At 39.1% G+C, this 12,020-nt stretch overlaps 1 protein-coding gene across 8 annotated transcripts in view; it reads right to left on the bottom strand.

Moving 5' to 3' along the window:
* Positions 1–12,020, bottom strand: part of CCDC170 (coiled-coil domain containing 170) — an 84,821-nt gene that overhangs the window by 64,594 nt on the left and 8,207 nt on the right. For 3 of the 8 annotated variants that reach the window (XM_034669309.1, XM_034669307.1, XM_034669308.1), the window contains exons 1-2: positions 8,213–9,145; positions 7,069–7,924 (exon numbers count right to left, since the gene is read on the bottom strand). Coding sequence is in view for 5 of the 8 variants with exons in the window: in XM_034669303.1 (XP_034525194.1) it covers positions 7,069–7,110 (42 nt within the window). In the remaining 3 variants the exon portion in view is untranslated. Of the gene's footprint in view, positions 1–7,068; positions 7,925–8,212; positions 9,151–12,020 lie in introns of those variants that run through there. The other 5 variants (XM_034669303.1, XM_034669304.1, XM_034669305.1 and 2 more) reach the window with 5 other exon arrangements.

The following is a 12,020-nucleotide window of genomic DNA, read 5'->3' as shown; positions in this document are numbered from 1 at the left end:
ACCCTGTGAGGAAGTGTCTTTACGAGGAACACGAGCACAAAGAAGCAACTCTAGACAGCAAAGGAGACTCAACGCACGTGACAGCAGACATCTCAGGGGGTTTGCTCTCCTAATTAAGCCTTTGTATACTTCGCAAAATTTTTTGAAAATTCTTCAACTTTTTCTACAAGTATTAAATAATCTTCACTTCTAAAAAAACTAATTTTACCCTATTCAAAACAGCAAGATTAAACATTCATCCATTTGTCCTCATGTGAGGATAATCCAAGTTATTAGGTATCTCTCAGCTAAGCCATGAAGCAATTTTATATTAATTTTAGAAAGCCAGCTACGTATTATTTGATTCTGCTACTGATATTATTATGATAATGACTGAAATTGACTCACAAGGTGGCTCATAGTATGTTCAGAATAAAGGATGGTTTCAAAGCTCAATGGCATAGAGGAGACATAAATTTATTCATAATTTAGTATACAATGTGCCCAATTATCTGACCTGGGGACAGTGTCTTGGGCCAGTCTTGCTACTATGATATTTAGTTGTCTTATTATCCTGTGGACAAAAAAATGAGAAGAAAATCACTGTCTGCCTGTGACACACAAAATCTCCTAATTCATTCCTATCTCCCTACGCTATAACCTATCTTCTCTTTGTCCCAGCATTATTCACACTGCAATGCACAAGTGCATGACCAAGGCTCTCCCAGTATGGAGTGCTTCCTGTAGCCATTCTCTCTCTCTCCCCCTCTCCCTTCTTCAAGCTTCCAGGGCTGTCCCAGGGAGTAATCCCTTCTATGACCCTCTCCCCTACTCTCTAACAAATAAAGTTTCTTCCCTAATTTACAGTGCATAAATTAAGTCTTGCAAATTGTATTTCTCCAACATAATAAGTGCTCTAGTCCATTTTTGACCACTCATCAGTTCTTATCCCTAATTTGAGGGACTTTCCTGGTCCTCCTGCTTTCGTTTCTTTGTATATGTGGATTTGGTTTCTGGGGCTCACCAGCGCCTGCAAGGCACAGTGGGATGTGTGCAGAATCCAGGAAATAAATCTTAGCAGTTGTGGGAAAAGTTTAGAAGACATTTGTACACAAAATCAAGTTTTGTGGAAAAGCTGATCTATTATTTTCATATAATTTTCCCACTTCTTGTCTCTTGGATGTCACTCTTATTCATTTAAAAACTCTTCTAAGAAAAATGGCAGAGTAGGAAGACCTAAGCTCACCTCGTCCCATAGATACAACTAGGTAACAGCCACATCAGTGTAAATAACCCAGAAAATGACTCAAAGACTGGCCAAACAGATTCTCCACAGTTAAATGTAGAGAAGAGGCCTCATAGAAGATGGTAGTAAAAGCAGAGACAAAGTTGGGAGGAAACAGACCTGCATAACTGTCCCCAGAAGACAGGGGGGACACCACAGGTGCAGAGAAGGGAGAGAAACAGACTCTCACAAGAGGGAGCCTGCATAGGGAAGATGAATCCCCATTACATTTGGCTTTGAAAACCAGAGAGACCAAATATTATTATTTCTTACAATTACTGGGGCTTAAAACTTGGAACTTTAAAAATAGCAGGCTTGTGGGAGAGCCAGGAGCACAAGAGGAAACTAAGTCCCTGCACTTAAAGAGACAGTGCAACAAATAACCCCATGGAGCTATAGCATGGAAGCAGGAATTTGAAAAGCAGCTGAGTTATATGGAACGGAGATTTGTTTACTAATCTCAGAGCATGGGTTAGTGGGGCAGGGACCACTGGGAGACTTCTTCTGGAACACAAGAGCTAGGTGGCACCATTTCCCTCCCCTTCTCTTCACCATAAGCACACTAACACCCGTGGGAACCATCCCTGAGCCAACACTCGCATCCTAAATTGCTAACAGCATGCCCTGCTCACATATTTTCCTGTGGAGCCAGGCCAGTGTAAACCTTGTTAACACCACACATCCAGCCACCACACTCTTCTGCAGGTCCAACCCAGCTACAGGTCCCCTCCCACCAGTGCAGACCTTGCTGGCACTGCCCCCCCCCCACATTTTCCTGAAGTTCAGTGGTACTGTATCTCTGGTAAACACCTAGTCTGACACAGCTTAAGCCCAAGGTGGCCTCAGACTGGCCCACTAACACCACAGGAACCAAACACTGCCCACAACAGGCAAAAAGAGCCATTGCAGATGACTGGACTAATGGCAAATGAGGCTCAGCCACAAAAGTAGGGTCCATACAACACACATAGGAGATACCCCTGCAGTGCCAGGCGCTGGTGAATAGGGGACACTGAAACACAAGGCACCACAAGACATCTTCTTTATAATGCCACTATTTTCACTAGCAGAAGACATAGCTGACTTCTCTAAGACACAGAAACAAACACAGAGAGTTAGACAAAATGAGGAGACAGAGGAATATGTCCCAAATGAAAGAATAGGACAAAAATTACAGCAAGAGACCTAAACAAAACTGAGGTAAGTAATATGCCTAATATAAAATTTAAAGTAATGGTCATAAAGATATTCACTGGACTTGAGAAAAGAGCAAAGGACCTCACAGAGACCCTTAACAAAGAGATAAAAAACATAAAAAAAAGAACCAATCAGAGATGAAGAACTCAATATCTAAAATTAAAAATACACTAGATGGAATAAATAGTAGACTAGAGGAAGTAGAAGAATGAATCAGTGACCTGGAGGGCAGAGTAATAAAAAGCAATCAAGCTGAACAGGAGAGAGAAAAAAAATAACAGTAAAAAATGAAAACAGGCTTAGGGAACTCAGTGACGCCATCAAGTGTAATAACATTCACATTATAGGGATTTCACAAGGAAAACAGAGAGAAAAGGGGGCAAAAAATTTATTTGAAGAAATAATAGCTGAAAACTTCCAAAATCTAGGGAAGGAAACAGAAACCCAGATCTAGGAGGCACAGAGAACCCCCAACAAAATCAACAAAAAGTGGTTCACACCAAGACACACAATAATTAAAATGGCAAAGTGTAGTGATAAGAGAGAATTTTAAAAGCAGCAAGAGAAAAGAAACGGTTACATACAAGGGAAACCCCATAATGCTATTAGCTAATTTTTCAGCAGAAACTTTGAAGGCCCCAAGAGAGTGACATGATAAATTCAAAGTGCGGAAAGACAAAAACCTACGGTCAAGTATACTCTATCCAGCAAAGGCTATCATTCAGAATAGAAGGAGAGATAAAGAGTTTCCCAGACAAACAAAAGTTAAAGGAGTTCATGATCTAGAAATGTTAAAGGGGACTCTTTGAGTGGAAAGGAAAGACCATAGTAGGAGTAAGAAAAGTGGGAAACACAAAAGCAGTAAAAATAAGCATATCTATAAAAATCAGTCAAGGAATTCACAAAATTAAAAGATGTAAAGTATGACATCCTATACTAAAATGTGGGAGGACAGGAGTGAAGAATGGATTCAAACTTAAACAACCATCAACTTAACTGCTATATGCATAAGATACCATATATAAACCTAATGGTAACCACAAATCAAAGACCAGCAATTGATATTCAAAAAATAAAGAGAAAGGAATCCAACTACATCACTAAAGAAAGCCAGCAAACCTTGAGAAAAGAGAGCAAGAGAAGAAAGGAACAAAGAAGAACTACAAAACAGCCATAAAGCAAGTTACATACTTATCAATGGCAATAAGTACATACTTATCAATAATTACTTTGAATGTAAATGGACTGAACACTCCAATAAAAAGACAAAGGGTGATGAAATAGATTTAAAAAGGCAGGAACCATCTATATGCTGCCTACAAGAGACTCATTTCAGACCTAAAGATAGATGTAGATTGAAAGTGAAGGGGTGGAAAAACATTTATCATGCAAACGGAAGCAAAACGAAATCCAGGGTAGCAGTAATTACATCAGACAAAATAGACTTTTAAAGACAGACTAGCAAGAGACAAAGAAGGACACTATTTAGTCATAAGGAGAACAATCCAACAAAAAGATATATCAATTGCAAATATTTATGCATCCAACATGGGAGCACCCAAAAACATAAAGCAGCTAATAACAAATATAATGGAAGAAATCTATAGTAATGCAATAATCATAGGGGACTTTAACACCCCACTTCCATCAATGGATAGATCATCCAAACAGAAAATCAACAAAGAAACAGTGGTTTTGAATGACACATTGCACCAGATGGATCTAATAGATACATTCAGAACATTCTAACCTAAAACAGCATATACTTTTCAAGTGCACAGGGAATATTCTCCAGAATGATCATATATTAGGGCACAAAACAAGTCTCAACAAATTCAAAAAGACTGAAGTCATACCATGCATCTTTTCTGACCACAATGCTATGAAACTAGAAATCAACCACAAGAAAAAATCTGGAAAGAACACAAGTACATGGAGGTTAAGCAACATGCTTCTAAATAATGAATGGCTCAACGAAGAAATCAAAGAGGAAATAAAAGAATAATCAAGACAAATGAAAATGAAAACACAACAGTTCAAAACCTTTGGGATGCAGTAAAAGCTGTTCTAGGAGGGAAGTTTATAGCAATACAAGCCTACCTCAAAAAAAAACAAAAACAAACAAAAAACCCTCAAATGAACAATTTAACCTTACACCTAAAGGAGCCAGAAAAAGAACAAACAAAACCAGCAGAAGGAAGTAAATAATAAGAGCAGAAATAAATGAAATAGAAACAAACAAACAAAAAAACCAAACAGATCAAAGAAACTGGGAGCTGGTTCTTTGGAAAGACCAAAAAAACTGATAGAACTTTAGCCAGACTCATCAAAAAAAGAAAAAGAGAGAGAGAGAGAGAGAGAGAGAGAGAGAAAGTCAGGATTCAAACAAAATCAGAAATGAAAGAGGAGAAATTACAACCAACACCATAGAAATATATAGAAATACAAAGGATTATAAGAGAATATTATGAAAAATGATGTGCCAATAAATAGGATGACCTAGAGGAAATGGATAAATTCTTAAAAACATATTACCTCCCAAAATTGAATCAGGAAGAAATAAGAAATTTCAATAGACCAATTACCAGCAATGAAATTGCATCAGTAATCAAAAAACTCCCAACAAACAAAAGTCCAGGACCAGATGGCTTCACAGGTTAATTCTACAAAACATTTAAAGAAGAGCTAATACCCGCTCTTCTCAAACTATTCCAAAAAAATAGAAGAGGAAGGAAAACTTCCAAATTCATTCTCTGAGAGCAGCATCACCCTGATGCCAAAACCAGATACACTAAAAAGAGAGAGAGAAAACACGAAATATAGGCTAACATCTCTGAGGAACATAAATGCAAAAATCCTCAACAAAATATTAGCAAACCAAATCCAACAATACATTAAAAAAAAATCATTCACTACGATCAAGTGGGGATTTATTCCTGAGATGCAAGGGTGGTTCAATATTTGCAAAGAAAATGAAAACACTAATTTGAAGAGATATACACACCCCTATGTTTACTATAGCATTATTTACAATAGCCAAGATATGGAAGCAACCCAAATGTCCATCAACAAATGAAAGGATAAAGAAGACGTGCGGTGTGTGTGTGTGTGTGTGTGTGTGTGTGTGTGTGTGAAGGAATATTATTCGGCCATAAAAAAGAATGAGATGTTTGTCATTTGTGACAACATGGATGGACCTAGAGGGTATAATGCTCAGTGAAATAAGTTAGACAGATATAGACAAATGCCATATGATTTCACTTATATGTAGAATCCGAAAAACAAAACAAACAAGCAAACAACCAAAAAACAAATAGATTCTTAAATACAGAGAACAAACTGATGGTTGCCAGAGGGGAGGTGGGTGGAGGGACGGATGAAATAGGTAAAAGGGATTAAGAAGTACGAATTTCCAGTTATAAAATAAATAAGTCATGGAGATGAAAAATACAGCATAGGGAATATAGTCAATAATATTGTAATAACATTGCATGTAACAGATGGTGACTGTACTTACTGTGGCGAGCACTGAGTATCAATGCACAGAATTGTCAAATAACTGGGTTATGCACCTGAAACTATTCTAACACCGTATGTCAACTATGCTTCAATAATAAGTGTTTTTTAAAGAACACAGTATTTATGTATAGGAACAGTACTATAAAGAAATGTACCAAAATATATCAGTAGCATTTCTGATTGGTAATAATGTGGGGGACTTTTTTTTAATTGATTGCACAGAGAATTATCAAGCAGAATAGATAAAACAAGATGAGGATGAGGCCAGGAGTGGTAATCGGAATAAAAATGTCTACCTGGGTGTCCCATGAAAGCTCCGCAGAAAAGCCAATTCCAACCCTAGTCAAGTAGAGAAGGAGCCTGGGAAGGAGGGTAGAAGGCACCACAGGCAAGAAACAGTTATGCTTAAAGATACATGGCAAGCTTGGACAAACATAAATTTTCCATGTGACTGAAGGTTTGGCTAGATATTAGACACCGGTAACGTGTTTCGGCTGACTTAAGGAGTCTGTCTGTTCCTCACCCTGTCGACAGAGGACAGCATTTGTCCACCGGGGGAGTGACCCGATCAGGTCTGCATGTCATCACATCTCCTCTGTGGTGCTGAAAAGGTTAGATCAGTACAAAGGGAGAGGGAAGGAAGGGAGAACAGCCAGAAGGCAATTGCATCAGCCTACATTTATTTTTGGATGAAGTTTTGGCAAGGCCATTTTCAAGCCCCATGTTGAAATGCCTTACAATCATTACATCAGTTTAGAATTATGACATTTTAAGTTGGAGTTAGATAGATGAGCCCTCTACCCTCAAGTGACAGGACATGCTTCACTGGTCGCAGCAGGCAGCTGGATCCAGATGATGAGGAATGCAGTCTTCATACCCAGACAAGAGGTTCAGAAATATGTTTCTGATATTAACCAAATTAATGGTGTCAAATGATATTCAGAGGATTGGCTGAAGAATGTGCTTTCATGCATTCTATGCTCGACTTCAAAATTATCCTTGAAAAGCCAGAACCTCAGAGAGATGTCTACTTGGACCCCATTGCTTTGACTCTGTTATAAAAGTGCTTTTACTGAACAAGGGCTTACCTTAGGCCATTGAATTGTTTCATGGGTCTTGAAATTTGTCATGGTTTCCTGTAGTGAATAGGGGTGCTGTTACCGAGCCACTTGTTTGCGTTACCCTGTGGTCCTAGTGGATTGTGTGACTTCTGTGGATCTCTTTCCCATCCTCTCAACCTTTCCCTCTTTCAATATTTCTTTACTGCCATTTACTTTCTTTTCTCTTTTTGACACTGGATGAGAACTAAATCTGAAACTTGGGAGGGACGTTGGAAGTTATTCTCTGAGATCTGGACCTCTGGTAACCTGCAAAGATGATGGGAAACACCAGCAGTGTGGTGACCTGCTTTTAGTTCATAATCCTGCCATAGCGTAGAAGCTATTGGGTACACAGTCAACAGGAAGGCAACTTTGGTTTGTTAATGCTATTAGAGAGGGACAGGCTGAAATGGGACATGGTGCAAGGATCTGTGGGCTTTCTACATCAGCCTGCTGCTGGGGGGGTGCTCAGCAGAAGTCAAGCAGCAGCAGGGGCTGATAGAATTCGGTACAGGATTTGGCAGATGAGAACGGGATGAGATTGTAGGGTGAATCAGACGGGAGGCGTAGAGTACTGGTAAGAGGAATGGTCATCCATCCATCCATTCATTCACTTATTCCACAAATAATTACTGAGCATTTCCATTGTGAGGTCCTGAGTAGCGCTAGGGACGACTTAGCGAACATCACAGTCTTCTGAGGCAGGGAGACGTTAAATACTTAATTACGCATGTAATTTACTACTTGCTATTGTGTTAAGTGCTGCGAAGGAGAAGCCTCGGTTGCTATGGAGAATAGCTGAAAGACAGCACTGTGGTCAGTGGGAGTTTTGATTGGTCAGGTTCTGCAGAAAATTAGAGGAAAAATGGATTAGGGAAACTCTGAAAGTGCAAATATGAAAAGAGGGACAGGATTGCTAGGAAGGCGCGTACACTGTCCATGAGGTGATTTTCCTCCTTGCCTCTGATCCCTCCCTTCTCCTTGCCCAGCTGCCCCCTGCTGTGCTCTTGCTTAGCCTGCACTGAGGATGTGATGCCAGGCCTGGGGGAACGCAGGATGAGCTCCCTACGTAAAGGAGATTATCGGTTCTCTGTTGCAGAAGGAAAGGCTTCCGAATTCTGAGTCTACTCACTTTCATCTGTCCTACAGAGCGTGCGGAGGACATCCTTATCCTCTCCTTGATCAGCCAGAGAGTAGCTAAGCACTGAGGTTTAAGGTTTGAAATCTGCCGTTAATCCAATCTATCCTGGACACAAAAGAGAGAAAAAATTAATTCTAAACGCTTCATTGTGGATCTTGCTTTGTCTCCCTGCAGGGATTCTTATGGGAAGGTGAAACGTGATTTGATTTCTTTCTAAAGTGAAACCTGGAGCGATTCTATACTGCGAACATTTCCCTGCCATCTTCTTTATTTTTTTTTACAAAGCAGGCCTCTGTGGAGGCTTTGTTGCTATCAGGAGTGTGTGGGCTGGACGTCACGGCTTCCTTCTCACGGAACAATGCCGCTAGAAGGGATGAAGCATCCGCGTTTTCACTGAGTTTTCTTTGGGCCGAGCTAAGGGCCAGCCACCTTGGACGAGCAACACAAACGCTATGTAGGTCACCTTCTCCCTCCAGCTTCTCCTTCGTTAGCTGATCTTTTTACAGTTATTGAAAACATTAGAAATCATTAAATTCCTGTTTTAATCCTTGAAGACACTTACTATTCTGGCTATAATATTATTTATCTTCCACTTATTTTCATGATGAACTTCCTGTCCCAAATGTAGTCAAAACGTTGTACTTGCATAACAAATGCACTCCAAGTATTGCTGGGAACTCAGTGATTCTGCTTTCTGACTCTCCCTTCGTTCTGCACACTGAGGTTCAAGTTTGGGGTTTCCTGTTGCCTCTGCAGCCAGGAAGGAATGCACAAACACAATATTCGGTTTCTTAAGTCTGAAGATTAGGATGTGAAAATTGAGAACCTAGTAAACTGGACTCTTTAAGCATACTTTCAATGGTCTTTGACTTAATTAAGAAATTAATCTTAATATTAAAATTAGAGTCACTTTCCTTTTAAAAATTGGAATATCACAAATGGAGCTACAATTTGCTTTCTCTGTGATCTCTTATTTTGACCCTCTTCCTCCATTCCAGAGGTAATTATTAGGTAAGTTTGGCAAATATCCTTCAGACCATTAAAAAAATTTGGAGGGGGTGCCTGGGTGGCTCAGCTGGTTAAGCCTCTGACTCTTGATTTTGGCTCAGGTCATGGTTTCAGGGTCTTGGGATGGAGCCCCACGTTGAGCTCCTCACTCAGCGGGAAGTCTGCTTCTTCCTCTCCTTCTGCCCCTCCCGACCCCCACTCCCTCTCTCTCTCCCCCTCTCTCTCTCTCAAATAAATAACCTTTTTTTTTTTTTTAAGATTTTTACTTATTTATTTATTTGACAGAGAGAGAGGCAGTGAGAGAGAGAGCAGGGGGAGTGTGAGAGGGAGAAGCAGGCTCCCCGCTGAGCAGGGAGCCCGAGGCGGGGCTCCATCCCAGAACACTGGGATCATGACCTGTGCTGAAGGCAGACACTTAACGACTGAGCCACCCAGGTGCCCCTCAAATAAATAATCTTTAAAAACATTTTTCCATTTTTACGTATACCTACAGAAGACATATTATTCTAACATATATTCTTAACCATAAATAGTATATTAGTTCCTCTTTTACTTTGTTTTAAAAACAGTATGTTTTTAAGATCTACTCATGTTGCCCTAAATAGACTTAGTTTGATTCCTTTAACTGTTTTTTAGATTCCCATCTTACAAATATACTATACTTGACCAATTGCTGTATTAATGGACACTACACACCATGAACATTTGTGTAGAATTAGAATTGCACCCCTAGGCTATACACCTGCACCAGCAGGGTCATTTCCCATGTCCATGCATTAAACTGACTTAAACGTATGGTTTAAATCGTCCACCACAGAAAACCAATCGTTGCCTCCAGATCCACTTTCCAGTTGTTTTTTTTTGCAAGTAGAATTTGCTTTTCAGGCCTTAATTGCCTCATTTTCAGATGAGGGGATAAGAACGGTCCCCACTCACTTGTGATGTATTGTAAAAAAGGAACAGGGGGTGCCTGGGTGGCTCAGGGGGTTAAGCATCTGCCTTTGGCTCGGGTCATGATCCCAGGATCCTGGGATCGCAGCTGGGAGTCTGCTCCTCCCTCTCCCTCTGCCCCTCCCCCCTACTTGTGCTCTCCATCTCTCTCTCTCTAATAAATAAATAAAATAAAAAGAGCGAATGGAAATAGTTCCTGGATCAGTGAATATTAGTCAGGATTATATATATATCATATATATATATTACACACACACACATTTTATATATATACATTTTATATATATAATCATATGTTATGTATATGGGGATTTTTTAGAATTACCTCAGCCTCCTTTGTTCCATTCCTTAAATTCCACATAAGAGTGAAATCATATGGTATTTATCTTTCTCTGACTGACTTCACTTAGCTTAATACTCTCTAGCTCCATCCATGTTGTTGCAAATGGCAAGATTTCAGTCTTCTTAATGGCTGAATAATATTCCACTGTACCTATGTGTACCACGTCTTCTTGACCTATTCATCTGTCGATGGACACTTGGGCTGCTTCTACGATTTGGCTGTTGTACATAATGCTCCAATAGACACGGGGTACATACATCCTTTTGAATTAGTGTCTTTGTATTCTTTGGGTAAACACCCAGTAGTACTATTACTGGATCATAGGGTAGCTCTATTTTTAATTTTTTGAGGAACCTCCATACTGTCTTCCCAGCGCCTATACCAATTTACAGTCCCACCAACAGTGCAGCAGAGTTTCCTTTTCTCCACTTCCTTGCCAACACTTGTTGGTTCTTATATTTTTTTATTTTAGCCATTCTGACAGGTGAGATGTGATCTTATTGTAGTTGTGATTTGCATTTCCCTGATGATGAGTGATGTTGAGCATCTTTTCATGTGTCTGTTGGCCATCTGTAGGTTTTCTTTGGAGAAATGTTATGTCTTCTACCCATTTTTTAGTTAGATTATTTGTTTTTTGGGTGTTGAGTTGCATAAGTTCTTTATATATTTTACATACTAATCTTTTATCAAGTGTGTCATTTGCAAATATTTTCTCCCATTCAGTAGCTTGCTTTTTTGTTTTGTTAGTAGTTTCCTTCACTGTGCAAGAACTTAATTTGGTATAGTCCTAATAGTTTATTTTTGCTTTTGTTTCTCTTGCCTGCAGAGACATATCCATAAATATGTAGCTGAGGCTGCTGTCCAAGAGATTACTACCTATGTTTTCTTTAAGGAGTTTCATGGGTTCAAGCCTCACATTAGGTCTTTTATCCATTTGGAGTTTATTTCTGCATATGGTATAAGAACGTGGTCCAGTTTCATTTTTTGGCATGTAGCTAGCTGTCCAGTTTTCCCAATACCATTTAATTAAATTGTGCGTTTCTTTTTTTAATCATGTGTTTAAAAAAAAAAGAACTTAACTGGGGTCATGCTATAACTATAATTTTATATCCTATCTTCTTCACTAAATATTAATGTTTCCCCAAGTATTCTTTAAAAATATTAAAACCTGCACAATATTCCAAAGTTCCAAATTAACTCTACTATTCTCCTATATTTGGACATTAAGTTATTTTTTCCTGTCACTATTATAAATATATTAGAATTCTGATTGTTTCCTTAGGATAAATTTCTGGAAGGGAAACAACTGCATCAACATAAATAAAAATTTTAAGGATTTTGGTACATAGTGCATAAAAAGTAGCACCAATTTACATTCCCAGCAATAATTTATAACAGTTTAATGACACTGGGGTCACAGCTTAACCAGTCCCTTCTCAAAATTTTCTATATCACTTTGAAGATGCCTGCATTTTAATATTTATGACATGAATAATA

Source organism: Ailuropoda melanoleuca, chromosome 10, assembly GCF_002007445.2.
Source record: "Ailuropoda melanoleuca isolate Jingjing chromosome 10, ASM200744v2, whole genome shotgun sequence".
Classification (NCBI taxonomy): domain Eukaryota; kingdom Metazoa; phylum Chordata; class Mammalia; order Carnivora; family Ursidae; genus Ailuropoda; species Ailuropoda melanoleuca.
Note: the sequence above shows the minus strand (reverse complement) of the source record. Positions and strands in the feature narration are given on the sequence as shown.